The sequence below is a fragment of the Cynoglossus semilaevis genome, chromosome 12 (genome assembly GCF_000523025.1).
Source record: "Cynoglossus semilaevis isolate Cse_v1.0 chromosome 12, Cse_v1.0, whole genome shotgun sequence".
In the NCBI taxonomy this organism is placed as follows: Eukaryota; Metazoa; Chordata; class Actinopteri; order Pleuronectiformes; family Cynoglossidae; genus Cynoglossus; species Cynoglossus semilaevis.
This window is the reverse complement of record NC_024318.1, coordinates 14,077,040-14,100,919: the sequence shown is the minus strand read 5'-3', so window position 1 is coordinate 14,100,919 and position 23,880 is coordinate 14,077,040. Positions and strand designations below refer to the sequence as shown.

At 40.1% G+C, this 23,880-nt stretch overlaps 1 protein-coding gene across 7 annotated transcripts in view; it reads right to left on the bottom strand.

Moving 5' to 3' along the window:
- LOC103387600 (phosphofurin acidic cluster sorting protein 2-like) overlaps window positions 1-23,880 on the bottom strand; it is a 42,510-nt gene that overhangs the window by 3,826 nt on the left and 14,804 nt on the right. The window contains exons 2-24 of one of the 7 annotated variants that reach the window (XM_025061063.1): window positions 22,333-22,420; window positions 17,998-18,087; window positions 16,727-16,852; window positions 14,411-14,573; window positions 13,556-13,647; window positions 13,332-13,412; window positions 12,908-12,967; window positions 10,982-11,133; window positions 10,756-10,849; window positions 9,296-9,379; window positions 8,550-8,677; window positions 8,289-8,439; window positions 7,811-7,915; window positions 7,193-7,299; window positions 5,621-5,775; window positions 5,414-5,524; window positions 4,268-4,370; window positions 3,386-3,418; window positions 2,118-2,160; window positions 1,986-2,028; window positions 1,097-1,235; window positions 735-991; window positions 243-356 (exon numbers count right to left, since the gene is read on the bottom strand). In XM_025061063.1, coding sequence (XP_024916831.1) covers window positions 243-356; window positions 735-991; window positions 1,097-1,235; window positions 1,986-2,028; window positions 2,118-2,160; window positions 3,386-3,418; window positions 4,268-4,370; window positions 5,414-5,524; window positions 5,621-5,775; window positions 7,193-7,299; window positions 7,811-7,915; window positions 8,289-8,439; window positions 8,550-8,677; window positions 9,296-9,379; window positions 10,756-10,849; window positions 10,982-11,133; window positions 12,908-12,967; window positions 13,332-13,412; window positions 13,556-13,647; window positions 14,411-14,573; window positions 16,727-16,852; window positions 17,998-18,087; window positions 22,333-22,420 — 2,519 coding nt within the window. The remainder of the gene's footprint in view (window positions 1-242; window positions 357-734; window positions 992-1,096; window positions 1,236-1,985; window positions 2,029-2,117; window positions 2,161-3,385; window positions 3,419-4,267; window positions 4,371-5,413; window positions 5,525-5,620; window positions 5,776-7,192; window positions 7,300-7,810; window positions 7,916-8,288; window positions 8,440-8,549; window positions 8,678-9,295; window positions 9,380-10,755; window positions 10,850-10,981; window positions 11,134-12,907; window positions 12,968-13,331; window positions 13,413-13,555; window positions 13,648-14,410; window positions 14,574-16,726; window positions 16,853-17,997; window positions 18,088-22,332; window positions 22,421-23,880) is intronic. The other 6 variants (XM_017037094.2, XM_025061065.1, XM_025061067.1 and 3 more) reach the window with 6 other exon arrangements.

The following is a 23,880-nucleotide window of genomic DNA, read 5'->3' as shown; positions in this document are numbered from 1 at the left end:
CTAGTTTTCTAGTAAATAAATGTCCAGGGCATTCAAGCACCTAACCCATTTCAAAAGGAAAATCAAGAATTTCAGGGATCACTAATCGACCCTGATGAACACATGAACCAAATCAATCAAAAACTCGCCGTTGGAAGATAAAAAAAGGCGACAATAAGGTGTGTTCCATCGCTGTAAATGGAAAATTACTGAGCACTATCCTTACACCACCTGCAGGTGGCAGTGTAGAATCATACTCTCACCTCTCAGCATCGTATGCTGGTGCTTGGCAGTGCAGATTAACCTGCTAATACCGTCAATCACTTGGCTCTTAGAGTCCAGCTCTTTCTCCTTGGGCTTCTTGCTGAGAAAAATAACTGTAGTGCGAGAAGAAAGAGGAGAATTAATTCTAGAAATAATTATTTTTCCCTAAAATGTATTTTGTATATGAGGAAAAAAGATGCTTCATATTTCACACATTTAAACTTTCGGTGGAGGACTGTTTAAACACGATGCTAACGATCCTCCGAGTGTACGGCAGATGCTTCATTTACTGTTACCGTACCATAGCTTGTGTCTATTAAACAACTGATCTATATCTGTGTTTTCTTGCATTATCTCATGTGGGATCTGAATCCAAAATAATAACATTTTTAATCCTCCCACTTTTACAGCAACCTGCAAACGTGTTACTCTCAGCCTTCTGGTCACTTTGGTTTCCATGTGTGCATCTGACTTGGACTTTCCCAACGTACCTTTCTTGTTCTTCTCCTTGGTAACAACGGTCATGGCCATGCTGGGCGGAGGGGTGAGTTCTCCTCCGCAGGGGAGACGGCTGACTTGCAGAGAACGGAAATTACTTTTCAGGGTGTTCTTTAGCCCCACGTCTCTCTTTTCACCCTCCTTCTTCTTCTCAGGGCCTTGCCACGTCCAGTAGTCCACCTGCAGTCCCATCAACTCATTACCTGAACATGGAGAACTGACACAGGGAGGCGGGGAACTATGAGCAACACTGGGGAAGTGACATTTGATTCAAAAACACATGCGTGACAAACTGAGGTTGACACTTTATACAGGAGTGTTTATAATATCAGTAATGAGGTGAAGCTCGTCGTACCCAGCTCCAGACAGGGCTGTGGACACAGAGGGTGACTGAGGAGGAGTTCCTCCAATCTCCTTCCCATACAGACCAGCTGATGGGGGTGTTGGAGAAGACAGGATATTGGTGTTGCCTGCCATTGCATCATCTGAGTCAACTAAAAAAAAAAAGAAATCGAGAGAAAACAAGTCAATGCAAACAGCTTAGAAATAAAATATGAAAACACAGATGTGGGGTGTGGAAATCAATCGATGCAACAATTAAACAATGAACAAGGAAGTTAATATGAGACCACTTAATTCAACAGGAAGTGCCCAGCAGATTTTTTTTCAGACTTTTGTTTTTTCAGTACTACAGTATTATACTCTGATTGCAGTTCAGTAACGCACCCAGTAGACAGTGACATTTTTGTTAATTGCTCAACACTGGACCGGGACTATAAACTGCACTCCCTCGAGTACAAGCCAGATCCTTCAACCATCAAGTAAAACAACAAACACTTGAGTTTTATCATCAATGTTTGTGTCTGTTACCAGCAGTGACTGACTTCAACCTAATGCTGTTTTCTTGTGTTTTTTCTTGTTCCTGTCGCTCTGACATATAAGACACCAGCCAAACGATGAAAAAAAGTGCGACTTACAGGAGTAGCAGATACTCGTGCACAAGCCTAGAGTGCCCTCTAGTGGCTGTCAGTGTGAAAATAATAAACGTGATTTTTTTTTTTATATATATATAAGTCACACCTGAGCATAAGTCACAAAGGCAGCCAAAGGATGAAAAGAAGAGCGACTTATAGTCCGGAAAATATGATAATTCAGATGCTGCTCTTAGTGTTAGTGATTTTGTTTTTTTCTGATAAACACACACACACACAAAAAATTCTCTGACTAATAAAGCTTTTTCTTACCTGATGTTGACAGACTTTGCTCCACAATCCCTACTTTAACAACCTGTAAAAACAACAAAAAATGAACAATAAAAAAGAGCTAATCTTTTCCTTCAGAAACTGCAACCACTACTAAACTGCAATGAGTCTTACCCCAATAAATGGCACAAATTTTTGACAGGAGTCCTCGTCAGGGCTGTGACAATAAAAACAAAGAGGCCATGAGTGGGAGCAGAGGTGGGTTTGAACACAAAAACAAAAAAGGAGAGATGACGGTGCCGTGAGCTGTCATCACAGTGGAAATGGCACATGACTGGCTGGTGTGGAATGAGTTCATCTTGGGGTCAGGCTACAATGAGATGAAAGGGACAACTGCTCCTTACAACCAAAAAAAGTTGGCCATTTGTTTTCGGGCCGTCCTAGAACAGAGAGGTTTGTAATCGATGTTTCTTTTCTCTGTCGTCACAAAACTACTTTAAACTGCTCCTCAACACAGAGAAATAAGGACACCAGCCACTGTTGACTAATGTTAACACTAACTCCAGCTGATGATTTTCTCGATTCCCTCCTAATCTTTCACGTGCCTGTGAAACAGACTGCACACACAGCAATATACAAAATGATGGCAAACAATGCTGCAGCTTGTTCCGGTGCAGACGCAGCAATCTTAGCAGGTTTAGGGGCCAGTTTTGTGTTACATCATCATTTTATTTTATACTGTATAATATATCAGTGGAGTTACCTTCTGCAAGCGTAAAGAGTAAAAGAAAAAAAACTTTAGGACTGAAAAAAACTGCAAGTAGATCATTGGAAAAAGTTAGAAAAACAACACAGTGGATGGACTTTGTGATAAAAGTTGGTATAAAAACTAGATAAGGATGGATTTGAATATCATCTAAAAAGGCCAGAAGATAAAAGACATTAAAAAGAAAAGGTTTATTTGATGATTGTGTGTCAAAGTCTACAAGCCCCTTTTAAGTGGAAACACAGTTTTTCCTGTGTTTCAGATTTTTGTGCCAAGTATATATTCAAATAAACAGATCACTTAGACAAGAGATATGAAAAATATTATAGAAGCTTAATGCTTTTTTATGTATTTTTAAATCTATTTTATGTATTATATATAAAAAAGTCTACCAACTTGTGTTTGTAAATGACACTGATCCCATTAAGCAGTAATTAAACCAATGGATTCCACTTTGCAGAATATGTTAGAAGGTTGTTAGGCAAAATGTCACAGCAACAACACAGAGGACAGGGTCAGAGCCAAGGCCACATCAAACCAAAGACAGTTGAGACGGTGTGAGGACAGAGTGTGAGTCGTAAGATGTGGGAGATGTGGAAACACAGTGGGAAACCCAGGCCAAAATGAGGGAGGGGAAACCAGGAGGGCAAAAGCAAACAAGAGTTGACTTAGATACCTGATGTAAAAATCAAAATACAAACTCCTTTTCCTTGAATGCAAATCAAAAGGGGAGGGAGAAGGAGAAAAGAAGGAATGCAACAGCGTTAAAACTGCGTGTTGTATTTCATAGCCTGCGAACATTAAAAAAAAAAATACTGCGAAAATGAGGTGAAAAGGGATCGGACGAACCTAGCAGGAACAAATAAATGCAAGAGAGGGGGAGAGAATCTGTGTGTGTGTGTGTGTATGAGAGAGAGAGAGAGAGAGATGATGTCTAAATGTATTCAGTCTAATCTTAAAAATGTTCTTCCAAAACTTATTTACAGCCAGACAATTAAAATAGCACAGGCAACCAAAACACTGAAAAAAACTAATGTTACATTAGGCAAATTTTACACAAGAAGGTAAAAAATATTACTTAAAGTTTGACCAAAAAATCTTCTCATTAGCCAAAACATTAAAAAAATGTTTAGTTAACTTTTTTTTTTTAAGTCAGCCACAACAGTGCTACATCTTTAGCTACCTGCCCTGGAACTCTCTTAAATGCTTCCAAACATGTTTTCATGTTCACCACCAAATGTTCATATGTCCAAGTGTCATGACTGACCCAGGAGTCCAATGGTTTATACAGTATGTACCATATGCAGTGGCATGCAGAGGCCTCGCAGCCCCATGCATTCCACTGTCATTCACTGAAGATGTCTTAGTCTAAGCGATGCACTAAGCAGATACATTTAATTTGCTTTTGTTCTAGATAAAGTTGTCATGTAGAGAGCCACATTCAGCACTGCAGCACAACAGACTCCAACAGAGACATGTGATCATAGAAATGCAATACGAAATACAAATGCAAGCGCACAGACGTGCAGTGGAGGTAGAACGCTGAGGGTTGCTTTACCTCTTTTGTTTGTAGGTGAGCATGGCCTCCGAGATGGGGAACTGGTGGGACACGTTGGCACCGGCCAGGTACTGAACCACTCGTCCTGCTACGTCAATGTTATCTGTGGGGAACAGGAAGACAGATTGTGAACACCATGCGTTTCCTGTCGTCTGTCTGCCTGTCTGACTGACTAACAGGTGCCAGTGATGCAAATGCTAGGTTTCACATAAGGCAGGAGTGTGCACTTATTAAGCACAAGTCACTGAATTATAGTGAGAGAGAAGAGAGACTGGGGAGCTGGGTGTTAGTGTTAAATCTGCAGAGTGATGTAACAATATCAAGCACAATTTTAATTTTTTATCTAACTGAAGGCCTGGGGGGAATAGCAAGGTACATGTTCTTAGACCTTGTAATGTGCTTACAAGTTGATTTTTTTTTTTTTTACATATTCCTTGATACAGACCTGTATGGTTTTATTCAGTAAAGAAATTAAAGAAAAACCAGAAATCAGGTGACAGGGGTGGAGTAATTTATGCTTAAATACATCTACATATTAAGTGACTCCTGTATTTACAGGGAGTAAATTAGGTTAAATAATCTGGGCTGAACAGCAGACAAAACAGACGAGAGGAAAAAAATAATTTGGTTTATAAGCAATTAAGTTTTTTTGAACATATGCTGAAAATGCTGACAAGACAAATACTGATGAGAATGTCAATGCTAGTCCTGTTTTAAGAACATAAACAACAGGGTTGTTCAAAACATAGTACACTTTGCTTAAATTATTAATTTAATTTATAGTACCAAAGAAAAGAGTCACATGAAGCCAGTTTTCTTAATCCAACACAGGGACATTAACAGTTTTAAAAAATCTCCTATTCAAGATTTATAACATTCATTTCAGCTACACAGATGGCTAAAATAAAAAACTAAAAAACTAAAAGCACTCCAACAATCTGCTCAGGTCCTTGCCGACACACAGGTGAAAGTGTGCAGCCATGATGTGGAGCTGTTTGCTTCATTAAAGCCAGCCTGTGGCTGTCGTTTAAACAACTCCCCCTCATCCATCAGCCCCTGACCTCTGACTGCTTTTTCTTTTCATTTTCGAGTTGGTTGAACATTAGACACGCAGACCTGCTGTGCTGTCGCGGCGATGGATCTTACCTGAGGTTGGCCGTTCCGTCCTGCAGAACAGCTCCCTCCACGCGGTGTCCATAAAGATGCTATTGAACCTGCTGTCAAACGAGGCCATGTACTTTGCCAGGGGGTGAGAACCTGCGCCAGAGATTAAAGTCCATGAATGCAACCCAGCCGACTCCACATGACCGTTTATTTTATTTTACTGTGAAACCTTCATGAAGGCTGACGTACCAATGGGAATCACCAGGAAGCGTATGTAACTCAGCCAGTCAGGCGTCTTGTTGGCCAGCTGCTCCACAAAGAAGCGCAGGATGGTGCTAAGGTAACTCTGGTCTCCAGCCACCGCCACTTTCATGGTCGGCGGTGTCTGCGCGTTGCAGTTACAGCTGAATGTGTTTTTTAAAAAATGAGGAGAAAAGCAATGAGTAATTAAGAGAGAGCAGTGAATCATTAAAAATGAGGTCAGAGAGTGAGTGTGGGAAAATTCTCAGCGTCTGACAGATATAGTTCAGCACAACAGGGGGTTTCCTGGTGGAAACACAGTGTTACGTATGTAGAACAGTTTATTTACAATAACATTTGACACTGTTTGAATGTCCTTTTAAATCACACATTACAAATCGATTCAAGCTAGTATGTGGAACATTTTTGACTTAGTGCTAAATACAGGCTGCTAGCCTCCTTTTTGTTCCCACTGTACACGTTGTCACCATCCGCTAACCACTCCCACCCCGTTTCCAGGAGTGGGAAGGTTTTAAAAACTACTATCATAACAAATTTGAATTTTATATCAGATGGACCGTCAAAATGGGGACTGGAAATGACTCATGGGATATTAGGTATTATGCTCATTGTACCAATATCAGTGGAAGCAAGAGTATCTTGAAGGAGGCAATAGCCAGCAGCATTTATGCCAATAAAAGTGTATGAATTATTTATGACATTTTGTGACATCCTTGACAGACAGTTCTCCTGTCCATCTCTGGACCACATATACAAACAAACCATTTACACTCACATCTATATGTTTGGTCCATTCCGAATGAACAGTGAACCCAAACCTGCATAGTTTTGAACTAGTGATTTTGATGCTGGACAAAGAGTGAATGCAAGCAGAGGGCAACATCCCCATCGCTAAATACTCCTCCATGTATGAGGGATAAACACTCTCCCATATACATGTCAAATGGAGTGATGTCCTTCCTACGATTCTATGAGTTGTTTTATAGGGAACACTCCTTCCACTGTCCACCAATATGGAGTTTGCTGTCATATATTTTTAGGATTGTACATAATGAGATGTGTTTTAATAAAGAAGAACAAAACCTGTCCTCCTGTGCAACAATCTTGCACCCAGCCTGAAACTGTGACAACACCGACTAAGCACGTCCAAGTCAGAGTTGTGCATGACTCTACACGATATGGCCCCAGCTGGAGTAAACATGTTGACGGAGAGAAAACTGGTTTAACAGAGGCAGCGCAGCCAAATCTGACGTGACGTACTGAGGAGAAGGCAGCTTAGCAGATGGATCAAACCAGAGAAGGAGCGAGAACATTTGAGCTTCAGTTTTTCATGAGAAAAACAGACGCATTGATTGATAGAATGGGTTAACAGACATACACTACTACAGCAGTGTGAGCAATGTTGAGATGGAATTCTCTGGCAGTGAGCCACCACAAACATTATGAACCCAGAGGAAGGAGCAGCGAGATCAGCCAGTCTGCTGGCTCCAACCACTCCATCAATGTTTTTTTTGTGAATGAATGCATTTAGGTATGTATGTGCGTATGCGGGCGACTCACAATCTCTGGATGCGAGTCACGATGGTGTTGAAGGCAGCCTGAACATCAGCAGCAGAGCAGGTGGACACAATGGGCTGGCTCTGGTCATGGAGCAGTTCAGCTACATACTGCACAGAGACACACACGAGAGGGAGAAGACGAGTTGATGGACAGATGAAGAGGCATGGTGATGCAGGAACAACAACATGCGGCTCAACTCACCACTGGACTCGGGATGAACCCATAACAATAGCATCAGTGTTGACACTTCATCCAAATATTCAAACGTGTTCTTGAAAACATGTGCCGTCTTCTTTTATACAACTAAGTCTTTCACAGATGCCAATGTAGCTTCTCAGTTTAGTGACACAGTGGACAGATGAGGTGTTTACACTTCACTATTTTGCTTATTAACCAACATCCGTGTTCATTACTGAAACATGAAAATAGGGAATTTGGAAAGCTGGTGTTGGTATTAAAAGCTCCACTTAGTTTCTGTTCTGTTGGTGCTAACTAAGTATAAGGCTAATTTATATTGCATATATATAGTATCTCTGTATGGTACGTGGAACCAGTGGGTATAAAAATGAAAATACTCAGGATACAGACATACTGCTTTGTATTAACACACACACACACCTGTCCTTGCCACTCCATGGTGTTGATCAGGATGATGCTCTCTGGCAGGCGTTCGTCAGAGATGAGGATCTGGTTCAGTTGGTCATACACAGACTTCCTCGGAACCTTGACCAGAAAAGAGAAGTGGAAATTATGACACAGAGACAAGCCAACATTCATTTAGGTTTGACATGTAGCTTCATACACCTGTAGGTGATTATGTGGTTTATACGTTTAAGTTTAACTGATCTGGTGTAAAGTCAGCCTTGACATGGATGGACCTCAACAGCAGAAAACAACACAATCTGCCTGTTTTATTAACCAAGAACAATAATTTGAAGAGCTTCCTAGAGAGGCATTAACATGAAAAGGGCTGATTTATCTTGTCTTCTAAAAATGGAAAAGGAAATTGAAAATCTGCTCAATAATCTAGTATCTAGAATTGAAGACATAATGAAGGGTAAGAGGGGTTTTTATATTAAGCATTAGCATGATTTACCTGCTTGTTTTTGCTCACCTGTGCGATGAGTCTCGAGTCTGGTGAGCACTCACTCTCCATGCTGCTGGTCCTGTCACTCTGGGCTTTGGAGTTTTGTCTGTCTTTCATGGAGGTGCTGCGCGTACGTCTCTGCAGTTTGTTCTCCATTTTACTGCCAGGAGGGACAACATTGAAGAGCTCAAACAAGCTCCAAGTAACTTCAGAATATGCAAAGCTAAACATGTGTACACTTCCAGATGAAGCCTTCTGCCATTTATTTACCTTGGAGACATGTGATTCTGAGACTCAGTCTTGCAGAGTTTCCCAACGGGGCTAGTTATCCGTTCAGTGTTTGGATCCCAGCTGCTCACCTCACCCAGGGCCGGGCCGTTGTCATCAGTGTCTGGCTCCTGGATTAAAAGGAGGAGGGACGGGAAAGTTAATCACACAAATGTGAAATAATCATCCTGCAAAATGTCCATTTTAATCTAAAAGCCTCAGCTCTGTTCTGCAATCTTCATGTTTGGAGCCAGTATTACAAGAGCAGGAAGTGTGGAGGTGCTGAGCTGCTGAATAATTTAGCTCAGCTGTTGAGGTTGGAGATAATGATGCAAGCCCACCATGACAGATGGGATAAAAGTCATGATCTCTTTGGCAGGGGAAACACCGCTCCTGCTGCAAAGGCTTTTCATTTTTAACTAGGTTAGTGGACCTGGGAGCTGAACTGGCTGCCTGGCAGTCAGAGGAGGGAGGTCAGGGTGAGACCAACAAAACAAAGGCAACAACAAACACCTCTGCCTCCATCCTGAGGAGTTAGCAACTGCACAGCAGCCTTGTCTCACAATAATGATCCACCATAGATGATGGTTTATTCTGCTTGTCCTTTCAAACTTCCTTTCATTCCGTGTGTTTTTCTTTTGGAAAATACCATAGGAAGCAGAGGGCAGTGGAGTGGACATGACAAGAGGACAGACGAAAAAAGACACAGAGATGCCCCAGGGAAAGTTAGTGAACTTTTAAAAACATACCCCAGTGGTTGTGTCTGTGACGCTGTCATCTAGATAGCGAGAGCTCTGCGTTTTACATCTCTCCACGGTCAGAAAGTCTCCACTCTGTACAGTAAATGCAAACATGTTACAAATCAAACAGACATTTCTGGAGAACAGTTCAAGAGAAATCAGTGCATATTGGTTAAAGGTTAAAACTTCTGCTGAATGTGTGTGACCTTTAAGACCTTTGAGACATTAAGACATTTGAATTATGGTTATTCGGCCACTCCAATAAGAATAAGAATACTCTAGTTTTTACTGAGACAGTTTTATGGATATGGGCTGTACAAATAAAAAACTGATTTGACTTGACTCCACAAGACTGTATAATGCAAAGAAAAGTCATACATCAAATCTTTGCAGGAAACCAAGAGTTGACTGAGTTCATTGCCCAGAGGGCCATGCTTTTCAATGGATTTGTTGAAAAATGGTTACAGATCATCCAGACTGTTAAAAGGTGAAAAAGGTAACAAATGATGTTTTCACTGGAAACGCTGAAGCTGTAATTTATCTTTTAAGATTTATGCACAAAAATAAATGACGGATTTAATTTTATTGTATTTTACTAAGAGTTTTTTTTTATTTTTTTAGAATCTATAAATTCCTGATGTTGCAATTAAGATTATTACTCTCAGGACCTGTAAATGTCATGACCTCTCATCCAGGCAGACAAGTTCCCCTTCTTAAAAGCACATGTTATTACATGAATTAACCTTCCAAATTTAATAGAAGCAGTCGTTCATTCAAGGTTAACTATACTGCTTAAGTGCACCTCATTACATCTACTGTATTTCTCTTCAGCGTCGGATCAGAAGCTTCCCTTTGTTTGTCCGACATGTTTATGAAGTTCAACCAAAGATGTTTATGAAGTGAAATGAAGGACGACCGCCGCCGTAGTCTAAAAAGGATTTGGCCTGTTTCACTACAAACAGATGGATTTATAGATATTTATAAACTGCACCCTCTTCTTTCTCCATCAGGAAAAAATGTCTCCCTGTCTTTGCTTTTTCTACTGAGCTATAAATTTGACTTGGATCTTAGGGGCTGGTATGTCCATTTTATCCCCTGCATGCGAGTTTATTTGTGTGTGTGTGTGTGTGTGCTTGTGGTACAGAGGTCATCCAGTGTCAGACCCTATAAATACTGGATGACTTTAAGGGGGTGGGGGTTAGTTAGGACCACAGGCCACATTTTTTACTCGGGTGGGAGTTGGTGGGCTACATTGTGCTCATGGTTAGAATAACTGGGCTGCAGTATCAATGTCTATTGGAATCCATGTTTCACTGTAAGCAGAGAGAAGTGCCGGGTATTTAAACACTAACCAGCACCAAACCTGTTACATAACACCGTGAACAAAAAAAAACTTCACCAGGAACAGACAGACAGAAATTCACAGCGTAGCAGATCGGCTGCTAATAGATTGTATGTGATGAACTCACAGGACAGGACAGCTCCCTCTGTTGGCTTTTTTGGCTATGTATGCTTCCGATTTCTGTCTGTGAGCTGGAGTGAGACATCCCTTCAAAAAATGGTCTGGAAACAAACAGACAACCTCATTTACTGAGCGGTAGCAACATTTGACATATATTGTTACGTATAAAGACAAAATGATTTTGTTTTCACACTAACATTGGATAATGTGAATGATTGACAACTGAGACATACTTGAGTTTGGGTTTAGGTGTGCTAAGGACACTCTCGTTGTCCTCCATCTCTGGCCCACTGTCACTCTGGTTATACACTTCCAGACTGTCATAGAGTAAGTCCAGATCCTCCTCCACCTCCTGGGTCTGGTCTACTGGGTCAGAGTCTAAGACCTGGCACACAGTAAAGTCCAAGGTAAGGAATAGACAAAATGGCCTGATAAGTCAGCAAAATGTTAAAAGTTAACTATACAAATAGTCTAACTAGAGATTAAGAAAATTAAGCAAAGTAAATGTAAATAAATAAAATAAAAGTAAATACACTATCACATGAAAGTTTTAGGATGACAACAGAATCAGAAATTAGCATATAGTTTTTAAGAGCTGGGAAAATAAATCTCTCATATACCCAATAGGTATTAGGTCTGCTATTAACAGCAACAGTCTGGCTCAGAAACAGCTAAGGGTTTGTCCAAAAAGTGTATAAACGGGAAAGAAAACAAAACCTTTTTGTTAGTAAGCTAAATTGTTGGCTCCAAAATACCTTCAAAATAGGCAGAAGTTCCATGACAATTAAAGTAGAAATAGCTGAGAGTTTGTTAAAAGCCACTTTCAACATTAAAAAAAACATAAAATGATCCAATAGGCACATACAAAAAAACCCCCCCAAAAAAAAACAATAAAAAAAAACTGCTAAGATGGGACTCATTCACAGACAATTTCCTCCCCTGGTATAGACACTTCATTAACACATCCCAACACCATCACAAAGACTTTGTAATTGTGACTATGGATATAAATGTCAGAAAGACAGCCTGTGTTAATTCCAATCACAGCAGGATTAATAGAGCTTAAAAAAGAACAAGAACAATGGCAGCTGTAAAAGAAAAAAAAGGCCAGGATACAAACACATCCTCGGCTTGAAGCAGGGCAATTAAACGGTAAGTGAGTGCCTTCATCTCTGAGCAGCGCAGCAGGGATGTATTCCATAGAAACGGCAGAAACCGGGGCCTGTGGACTAATCAGGTGATTAATGCCACTCCATAAGCACAGGCTGGCAGGGAGCAGATAAACACAGTCTGTCCACAGTCCACCTCCTGGCTAGGTATTTATAGAGCCGTAACCCTGCACACCGCCCAGGCACAGGAAAGGGATTAGCGACAGGTAACGTGATAAAAGATCACTAGGCCACCTGGAGCTTCCAGAATTATTCGACAAAAGACATGTCGGTGGCCCGGAGGCTCCTGAATGCATCGGCAGTTCCGAGTTGTTGAAAGTTTACAGATAATAACAACTACAGAGTGGGAGGAAGATGAAAAAAAAAACAAACAAATCCATTATTTCCTATAATCTTTTTACACTAAGACAGAAGACAGGAAGGCATTATTTCTATAGGGCCCACAGCAGTTATTGTCATTATAACAAACAGTGGATTATGTATTCAGTATCATCTACGGGTTGTTGCACGCAAATGGTTGACGTCCTGCCGATGACCTGATTAGGAGCTTTAATGCAGAATCCACAAACACTTCACATCATACATAAGGCCGTTAATGGATTCTGAATACAGATCTGCAGCTGAAGGCAACGTATGAATCATGCATCCATGAACACAGAGGTAAAAGCAGCTGGGTACTACAACAAAGTCCGTTCCTCTCTCGTGCCAGTGATTCTCTCTCACTCTCTTGCAATTCGTCCGGACACCAGGACATGAAAATGGATGCAGCAATATGCAGCTTAGCAAGTCGATACAGAGATTGTTCTTCCTTGCCTCCAGACCATATTAGTATGTATAATGGATTAAAGCTGACGCACTAGAGGACGTAATAACAGAAGGAAGCAGCGGCTCCAGGCAATGTTGAGTTAGAGGACGGGCCCTGTACAGTCCATCACAGTTTTTCTGGCATTCCACCAAACGTGATCTCTTGAATGCCCAATCATAACTCACCTCGTCTGTGACTTTAAACCTCTTCAGCAGGGCCACAAACTTCTGTTTGAAGTTAGGTTGCTGAAACATGAAAATGAAAGAGAAAGAAAAAAAAGTGTTAGGATAAAAACAAGCCTTTAAAAGGAGAGTAGCTGTCATCACTAAATAACCATGACAGCTGGGCTTGGGCTTATCAGTTCCCCAGTAACTGTCCGGTGGATCCACAGCCACTCTATATAAAGACCATTATAATCAGTCCAGTGAACCCAGTGTTCATTTACATGCTCATCCACATCATCCTAATGGCTCCAACAAATGGACCACAGAGGTTATTTCCTACTAAAAGCTTGTAAGACGCCAAAGTCTTGTCTTCCTGTTGATATTAGAGTCAATGATTGGCCAGAACCAAAGTCCACGTGTCATTAAAAAAAAGGGAAAAACTAACCCTGGTCATGGAAGTGGTTCGAATCATTTTCCTCCGAGCCTTTTTGGGCTTCCTGACCTCGTCGTCTTCATCGTAGAGATCCTAAACGAGAGAAAGGGTAGGTTTGAAATATGTGAAATTTCTCTCTCACAGCTGTGAAACATTTAGAAAATGTACAAGATTTTTTCCCACATTTTCTTTATGTTTATGTGCATATCTGGGTGGGTTGTTTTCATTGTACTAACCGGGCCATGAACTGCATCATCACTGGCTTCTTGCTCTGATGAGTAGCTGTCATCATCCTCCTCAGAGTAATTATCCATGTCTGGGGACCGGTCTGTGTGAGAGAAAAAAAAACAAGCACATGCAAAGAAAAGAATATGTATGTCAAAATGTAGGCCATCAGATCTGGCAACCCATGAAAAGGGTGCTGCATTCATGTGATTTCTATTTAAATAAGAAAATGGTTTTAAAAACACAGACATAAAGTTCTAAGACCTAATGTCTTAATGTTTCAAGTATTCTTTTTGCTCAGGCCTAAAAATACATTTAAAAATGTAAGAGAAACAGAGAGTCCTAAATCCTGTTTATTAGGAGTTTCCAGGCCTCCTTCCATATGGAGCTGGTGCGGAGCTGAGTGTGTGACAGCTGATTTAGGATCAGCTACTTCAGAATTCCCTTTGCCTGTGAAACATCCTGTTTCTGGAAGGGATGGAGAATATTAAAGGGTCACTACAGATAGGAGAAAGATAAACATCTCCTTCCCTCAGAGTGACACTCATTTAATACTGGCTGCATGAGCTCATCTGTTATGTTTGAGTGGTCTCCCTAATGACATCCAGAACATGGTGGGATCAGCAGAGCCCAGGTCCAATATTCCCCACGCCCAGAAATAAAGTACTGTAAGGTAATAGGCCCGACATCTGTTCGAGTCAGGAATCAACACTGCAGCTACGGATGGAGAAAATAACATGTCCATGGCAGAGGGCTGGCCCAGAATTAATACTGTTTACTTTATCCAGAGATGGGAAATAGAAACCATGTGGAGGAGGGAAAGGAGAAGGGGGGGNGAATGATTGACAGGAGATGATGGTGCTCACCTGAGGGTTTGGTCTTGCGTCCAGCCTGGCCGCTACCGTCCTCATGGTCAATGGGCTGGCTGGACAGAGAGTAAACACTGATCTCTGCCACACGCACTGGGGCCTCCTTCACGTTGCTGTGAAGACCCAGAATCTGCCCTCCATCTGTCGGGTGTTGCATCACCTGGAGGAGGGAGATTAAAATTGGGTCTGGAACAGCTTTTGACAATTTAGTAATTCACTGCAAGTTATACAAGGTAGGTTGCACTTGATCTCTCTTCTGTAAGAAAAATCGACTCAGTTACTACCACTATTTAAGCCGAGGGCACAAGGGCACGGAAGTAAGCAGAAAAATGGAAACTGACCATTATATAATGTGTGCTTTTGCCCTTGACGATTACCTAAAGCATGTTGCTAAAGCTATGATAATTAGTCTAACATTCAAAATTAGCTGCTGTAACAATAATGGAATAAAAAATGTTCCACTGAAAAATGACATCACCAGTCACATCACCTTAGCTCCGACATTGATTTCTTTATATCAAATAAATCATCAGCAGTGACCAACAGGGCAAAACCCTGGTCTATAGACTCTAACTAGCTAAGGAAGGTTGACAGATTTGTCCCAGTCATTATGTTACTGTTGTTACTCACAGTTAAAGCTGGACATCAGATGATCTACATCAGATTTACGTACTTAAACTCAAAAAACTTAATAAAAATGACTGGTCATTAATGAGCAGTCTGCTGTGGTCATGACCTTCAGTCATGAAAAACTAAGTGTACAGTTCATTTAAACCAGCAGGTGTCCATCATCAGTGAAACAAGTTTTTACTCAGGAAAAAAAAACTTTTAATGTGAAAATTGCATTGCCTGTTCTCAATCAGCCAAGAATAGGACAGCATATAATTACAATGCGTCACGCTTGATTTACCGACTGCTGATAAGATGACAGCCAGGCTATCTTTATATCAATTTACATTTGGATAAAACCTCCTTCCCAGACTCAGTGTTATAATTTAGAAGCTAATTTTCTATTCGTTATCATTCAGAAAAAAAACTCGACAAACATTTATCATCAACTATTTATATGGAGAACATGGGAGGACGTTTCCCTTCAAGCACTATCTGGAGGGTGGTTTCAATATTCAAAGTGATGAATCACTATACAGGGAATAGCCCTAAATACTGCCAGGAGGGCACTTGAACACGGCGCTCAGTAAGTCACTCTCTGAGGTGGAGAGACGGTTCACTTCACAGAACATGGATTTATAAAGAATCAACAAGTTTCAACAATGACCAATCAGTCGTTACTGTAGGAAAAACATGAATTTTTAGTTGTCCATTCTCAGCAAAGAGGTTCAACGGGTGACTGCATTGATGTGTTGGTCTTTTTTCACCGATCGGACTTTCCCTTCTTAATGGCTCAGCGTAGTGAGACTTCACAGATCAATAGCTAGTTGCATCAGTGGCAAGTTTACGCCACTTCTGTTTCTCCTTTTATGTTAAAAATAGGGTTAAAATGAAATCCAACCTAAAAGTGCTGTGAAAAATTATATTTCCTTTATGGTGCAGATCTGATCAAAAACCACAGCCTCAGTAAAATTCTTTATGGTGGGAGATGAACTCAGTTTCACAAAAAATGACTTTGGCCTTTTTTGTCTTCTTCAAAGGTCAATGTCAAAAATTTTATTTCTCAATTTAGGGAAGTCCAACTTCCTTTCTACTGAACTGAAGTCTGAGCACTGACTGCGTTTATCCTCAGGAGATAAAAATGAATGTGTTCATCAGTGCATGAAAACCACATCATCCTTTATGCAGCATATGCCGTTCTAATGTAAATGAGCACAGAGCAATGACATAAACACATAAATCCTAACCGGGTTCTCTCCATAATTTAGCCAACGCGTTATAAAAACCACTCAACTGTCCTAGTGAATGACCTAACCAACTAATGATAAACAGGAGAACCTGATTAAATAACAGTATACTGCTGTATCTATTATACATGCAAAGCATGTTCAGAGACACAGCTTGGAGAAAAGTGCATACGAAGCCAGCTCCAGATGGCACATAATCTCACAGTGTGCGTGTGTTGAGCATGAATCATGTCGAATGACACAATTACACTTCAAGCTCTGGGTTTGGCAACTGAGACAGGAGTAAAACACACTAATAGCCACGTCAGTCACTGTCACAGAGCAGCAGAATGCAATCACAAGCTCGAAGAGGAAAAAAAAAGGATTCATTTCTGAGAAATGAACCAACTGAAAATGAAAACTGAAACTTGGCGATTGAAAGCCATGCCCCAGTGAAGACAGGATTAGAGTACCGTACCTCAGACATGTTGATGACGCCCACAGCCAACGTTTTGTAGCCCAGGATGGTTCTGTTCTTGTAGCGTTTTCTCCTTTGCAGCATGATCTGCAGTCTGTTTGCATCTCTCTTCAGAAAGTGGGGGTACTGGAAATAAGAAGGACAAAAAAAATCACTTAAGACCAAATATTCAAACTACCCAATGTATTCAAATGTCTTTTTGATTGTGGAATTGATCTAATAAACAAAACTTTTTTTTAGCAACTACAGTAGCTTCAAATGGGCTTTCCTCTTTTATTTGCTTATCTTCTAGCACGATATTCCATGCAGTAGTGCTAGGAAAGCAGTAGAGAATGCCCACCATGAACAGTTACTCAGTCCATATGAAGAACCATTCAAATTCACACTTATATTAATCCGAAGGATCAGAGGCCAAACACTGAAATCCTTTTGTGGCTACAGGCAGAAACTTTAACTTTCATATAGAAACCATCAGTTACTCCCAGGGCTCAAACTGATAACCTACTTGCTGTAAGGCAACAAAACTAGCCACTTTTCCCACCAGGTAGCCTCTTTCTCCCCTCCATTCAAAAGTTCTGTTTTGATAATGTTTTTGGATGTTTTCTATTTTATTGCCAGACAAAAAAAAGTCTCTCGTCATTGTCTCCAACCTGAATGACATTCAGCTGTTCTGTACAGTCACATCCACCCCAGTGAGCATGGGTAGATGTGAGAAAGTGACTCCAATATCTTCTTGTTTAGTGACAGCACAGACCAAACATGCTGAACGTGAACTCTCCAGTCAGATGCATACTTTTTCAATTATAGACCACAACAAAACAGAGGGTAACCACAGATGCTTGTCTGTGAGACAATCCACGGCTGTAAAACCATAAACAGCACAGCATATGATACGAGGGCAAGTCCAATATGTTCGAGAACAAATTGAAAAGAAAAAAGTATTTATTACAGTCTTTCACTCCAGGTCACAACTTGTGACTCTGCCATATCTAAGGTCTGATCATTCTTTTCAAAAGTTCATTAATTTTTTCGAAGAAGAGAAGAATCAGTTGGCGGTATGACAAACTATGCAAGTTTTTGTTCTCAATTACACTCCATTATACAACAGTTACAACAGTTATTGTCATTGTGACAATCCTGGTCCAATAATCGTACCATCAGGAATGAAATTAACTTAACTTTACATAAGGAAACTAGAGTCTGGATGAAGACATTTACAGCCTGTCACTTAGACCACAATGAGAACTGGACGTGTAGTGTCACCAACTTGCCTGTAGTGAGAATGTGAGCTCCAGATCTGTCTCCATCAGTCCACTGGGTGGGAGGATGTACTCGTTTGATCTGAGAAGACGCTTGGAACCCTACGAGACAAAGTCAATAAGAACTGAGCAGACGTATAATGACAGAAATATTCATATGAAGTCTTGTGTTTCAAGTGAGCGCAACAATGCAACGGAAGAAGCACATTTAGAAACAGCACAACAATATTTTAAGTTTGCTAATGCCTGGAATCAAACGCATGAGTTAGTGAGACTGTCACACAATATCACAATATATGCATTGTTATCATTTAATTTAATTTTCTTAACAGCACTCAAGGATACAATGTGTGACTCCCTGGAATCATCTGTCTCCATTTTATGGACACTGGAAATTCAAAGAACAAATAAACGTCTGTTGATTAACTCTTATGGTTTATTCTAACATCTATCATTTGGATATTTCATTCACAAAATAAATAAATAAATAAATAAATAAACTAATAATGTTTTTTTTGTTATAATGTTTTTTTTGTTGTCTACTGCTTTTAGTCCAGAGCCATCTCAACAGCAGAGGCCAGGGGTCCAGGTCTTATTTTAGTACTGGCCTCTTTAAAATTCGCACATTTATACAATTTCACACCTTCAGGCTGTCCAGAACAAACCGTTCTCCACTAGAACAAACAGTCCTAAAAGCTCTCTAAAGTATTTGTACAACGATTTAGTAGAAACTGCCATTTAAATTCAATGTAAACATGTTATTCTGAGGTCATTATTATGTATGCAATTTAAAGGTTTGAACCAACAGACCAAGATGATAAAACATATTTATTGCAAAAACAAAAAAAGTCTCACAACCTTCTTTGAAAATGCAGTACGTTCCAGCCTGTCTTTGAGTTTTCCCTCATTAAGTTCAAGTATTTTGTAAAAGAATGCATTTTAAGATATGCATAACGAAGCCTGTTTATCATCCAAAGGTATTTCAGGGAAACTGACAAATACTCATTCTAAGTTTTGTTTATTAGATTGTTTTACAAGGTGATTCACATTAACACCATGAAACAGTTTTAAACCGCACCTCAAAATTGGTTAAATATAATATCACATATTGATGTTGCTGTTTAATAGACATTATGAGCTTATTGAATTCTAGTAAATAAAACAACTTTGTGGGCCAACCACAGAGGGATTTAAATGTCATAGGTTGTGGCAGTCTGTTCCAAATGTGTGGGCACCAGCAGACGGCATGACTTCAAAAGACCCGTGCCAGCATCACAGCATGTTGCTCATCTTGTTCCACAGTGACAGTCAACCAAATCCCTTGCACTTTCATTTCTTAATGAAGATTGTATTTTATTTCTCTGCGTCTTAAAACGAAAGTGTGGACGTGAGAACAGAAGCCACTTGTTAAACTTACGGCTTCGCAATTTCATGTCAAGCAGCGAGCACTCAACAAAGGAATTTGTTGTGTAATATATTTGGCAGTGTCAATGGCTGTAAAAATGTCACAGGTCCTTAAAACTTGCTTCAGGTGCATGTGAAACTTGCCAACTTTATTAAGTAAGACTGGGTTAGCATCACAGCACAGTCAGAGAGATCCTGTATCTGGCTTCACGCCCTGGAGAAACTCTTTAATGGTCCGCTGCAGTGGGTATGACACCGGATCCCAGAGTCAGAGCTACTAAATCTGTAACAGGACCCCAGATTAAAATGGAGGAGAGAGACCTGAGGAACCAAGATGAGATTCCAGAGGGGTGACCACTTGACTTAAACTCAAACAGCTGTAGTGTTTATTGTATCTGGGTGTTTAAATGTCCACGCATGCACCATTCTTTTGTGGGAAATCCACTATTTCCCCTCTGTTAAACATTGATTGCTGGAATAGTGGGAGCTCCATTAGGAAAGCAACTGAACCTTACTGTGTTCATTAATGAAGTAGCTGCTACACATTGCAAAAAACAAGCTGATTTTAAAACAAGGCCCATAGATGAACGGTCTGCAAAGAGTTGTTTTGTTTGAGGCAAACAGGTGTTGAGTTCTGGAGCACAACATTTTAGTATTCATTATTCAAGAGGGCTCAACAGAACTGGCTGCAGTTCTGCAGGAAGGGGAGGAAGGTGGGACGTTGAAGAGGATCACATTTTTCTAACATTTCATCATTGTGCTTTGCATGCAACATGGAAAACAAAAAGTTGGACCAAACATTTGGGGGAAAGACCAAGTACATCAATCACTTGGGGATGTGAAAGAAATCAAGAGGCTGCAACTCTGCAGAGGGACATCTGTTGTTTTCTCTGCCACACATTCTCTGCACAATTTGAGAATATTTGTGTTTGGTAATGCTGCATTCAAGATCTGGAAAAGGAGAATGTTATGTGTTGGATTTAAGTGATTCATTTAAAAAAATCTAATGTTCTACACAACAAAGGACACAATAGTTTAGCGGTGATTATAATGTTGTTGATGTTAGCTGAGGCAACTATTCAGAACCATAGGGTTCACAAAGAGAACCTCTATGCTTGCATAGAGGGTAGAGTGAGTCGAGGCACAAAAGGAGAGCACTACTCAAACTGCCCGACATACATTAACAATACTGAGCATTGGCCGGGACAGCCCCCCACTGCCTCACACCACCTTCTCTCCCTATAAGCTTCTCCAATGTCTGTCTGGGGGCTCTCCAATGTCTTTTTAATCTTTTCAAGCAAAGGTGCAAGTTTAATTGTATTATTGAAATAAAGCTCTCAGTACATGCCATCAATTACCACCCTATAACAAAAACAATACAGTGCTAAACTAAACACCAGAGCACAACATTTAGCGGAGCAACATAAATCACCAATGTAATGGGATGTATAAATACAGTACATTGCAGTTTATTATACTACTGATAAATCTTTTCTGAATAAATCATTTACTTACATGACAAATATCCCTTTTAGTGAATGCCATGAATGTCATTTTTCACCACCAAAAACTAAACCCAGCCATTGTGAAGACATATTGACAAATAATAATGAAGAGTCTAAACTAACCGTTTGTTAATTCACTAAACCACAGGATGAATAACACAGTAATAGCAATGTCCTTGGCCTTTACTGGACATTGGATTTATCAGGCAGGTGAATGATATTTAAAACACTAATGGCCCTCTGTTGTGATTGAAAATGAATGTTACAATGTTACATGTGGTTACACCACACCAGTGGTTCAAACACTGTAACAGGGCACAAAGCTTTGGAATGGTTATAAGGGAGGTGCAGTCTTATGGCTTTCATTTATATAAGACATACCATAATACATGTTTTGCAGAAATTATAGTGTTTTAAATTGAGTTTGGTGGAGTTATAATGACACAAAGCATCTACTTCTATGTAGACACAAAAACATTTCACAGAACATCAATGTAGATTCGTACAGTAACCCATCAAAGATTGGTCCCATTCTTTTGATGTGATACTGTTTACTGAATGGAGAATAGCCCAGTTTACAGAATGGAGAGTAACATCAAAACATGAAAGCTTTGTAATTCACAGTTAGAAAATAACCTTTTAATTCCTTAGTCAACTCCTTTATTCCCCGTAGCATCTTTGCTCTCCTAAACAAGCCTGACAGAAATTACATTTAATGCTCCATTTCCTGAGCTGTGGTAAACTAAACTCGGCTCATGTGTTCCTCGGGCTTAGTTTCACGCTCTGGAGATGTTGTGGCTCACGGATAAAGCCACATTTTGTTGCAAACCTTTAGGGTGGCAGTAGGTCTACATAAATTAAACAACACGCCATTGGCTGTCAGCCAAAAGCAGCATCCTCACAGAAATGTAGGTCAAATGTGTTAACCTATATCTGCAAATGACAACAAGGTATTTATTTACCACAACTGCTGAAGCGAAAAACAATGTTGTTTCAATTGAATTCATCACGGAAGGGACATGGAACAATGTCCCCTAACACATCCACGAATCATAGTATACATTTGTGTCAAAGAATACATTAACTAATACACTGGCATGGCAAAAACTAGTTTTATGGTCTTAAATCTAATTAGTTTCAATAAGAGCTTGACATTAGTCAGGTTTTCCGCTCTGGACATTCCTGTCACATTACGCAGCCGTAGGCTAGTACTACTTACCTTTTGTCACTACTTCAGATTTATTTTTAAAAATGTATTCTAAAAAATGTTTTCAACTATTTAATGCTTCATTTGAATCAAAATTCAAGTCTTACAGGCACTACCAGGAAATTGTAGTAGCAGACAGAGTTAAAGAAAACAAAATACTTCAAGATGTTTGTGCAGTTACTCGATATAGTAGTAGTGCATGACCACCAGTCAAACTGTTGAACCACCCACCTGTATCTTGACAGCTATCGACAAGGAGTTGAGCTCTTTATCCAGTTCTCTGAGGACAACCAGCTTTTTCAACGTGAGGCTGCAGAGCCTGTGAAAAGGAGAAGAACAGGAGAACGGTGTGAAAAAAGGATTAAGAGCATGACTAACACAATGTGAGAGCACACCTTCATTACAGGCTGTCAGAGCAGCACATGCTGCTTCCCACATTTTATTTCTGTTTTGGGGTGTGAAATTTACAGGCAGCTCTTGGAAAACATCAATAATCACAGAGAGAGCAGCTGAGCGATTAAGTCCTGTTTTGTGAACAGATGACACGCCACGGTGCTTCTTAATCTGTCAGTTTATGAGACGGAAATTCTAATGGAAGCAGCCGACACAGAAGAGCTCATGTAGTTCAATTCCGATTTGCTTTGTTGAAACATGTTGGTAGAATGCAGTGAAAAATAGGAACTCTGTACAGTAAAATGCACTGTACTAAAACAGGAGAACACATGTACTGCAGGTAGATGCCCGCTGGACATGGCAGTTACAGTCAGACAAAATAAAATTCCATAACTCTTTGGCATGGCTAACTATTTTTGTCAAGCTCTGAAAACATTTTTTTTCACTCCTTACTTTACTCCTAACCAAACACCAGGCGACAAAGCTTTGTTTCCCCTGCAGTCAAGTTGCACTGATCACTTTAGAGTTTCACAATGGAAGTATAGAGAGTCATACTTTATGAAAAGACAAAGTATGACTGTTAAAATGTGTCATGGATGAGACACGTGAGAATGAATCTGTCTCCACTTTATACAGCATTAAAAAAAAATAATAGTGTCATGAGTTTGTGAACAAACATTTTTTGTTCTCAAGTCTGACAGCGACTGATGCCACCGTGTTTGATGATGTGTGTCTGCGTGACTCAGTTAGTTAATTCATATTGTTAGCCTAGTTATACCGAGGCAGATGAGACACGTGGATTTGTACACGTTGGTGTCGTAAGTGATGACAGCAGCATGTGGCATGGTATTTCCTTAAAGTCTTTTTATACTTACTCATTGTTTCACAATAGTTTTACTTCTCGTTCTGCTTTGTGAGCAACAGAATTTCAAAGAAACTGTTTGCCCCTGAGCCTAAAGATACAATCGATCACGCAGACGTCTTAAGATCGAGTCTGAATCAGCTGGATAATCTTTTTTCTGTTAAACTTTTTTTTTCCTCCCATTACGTGCGACATCGTAACCATCAGTAATAAGCAGACGGGACCCGAATACAGCACAAGGGAGACTCTCTTCAGGTGCAGCAGGTTTATTCACAAAGTGCAAAAGAACACAACAATTATCTACAAAAATTGTAGAATAATTGTACAGTATTCTAATACTACAAAGTGGAACTACCCACAAAGACGGAAAAGTCCAAATGTGCTTCAACCAAAAACAATAAATCAGCCAGTACATTTCAATGTTCTGTTTTAATGGTTGAACATGAAGCTGTGCAGATGTTCCCTGGCAAACGGAAGAGAGAGAGAGAGAGAGAGAGAGAGACACCAGGTAGTAATGTCTCAAT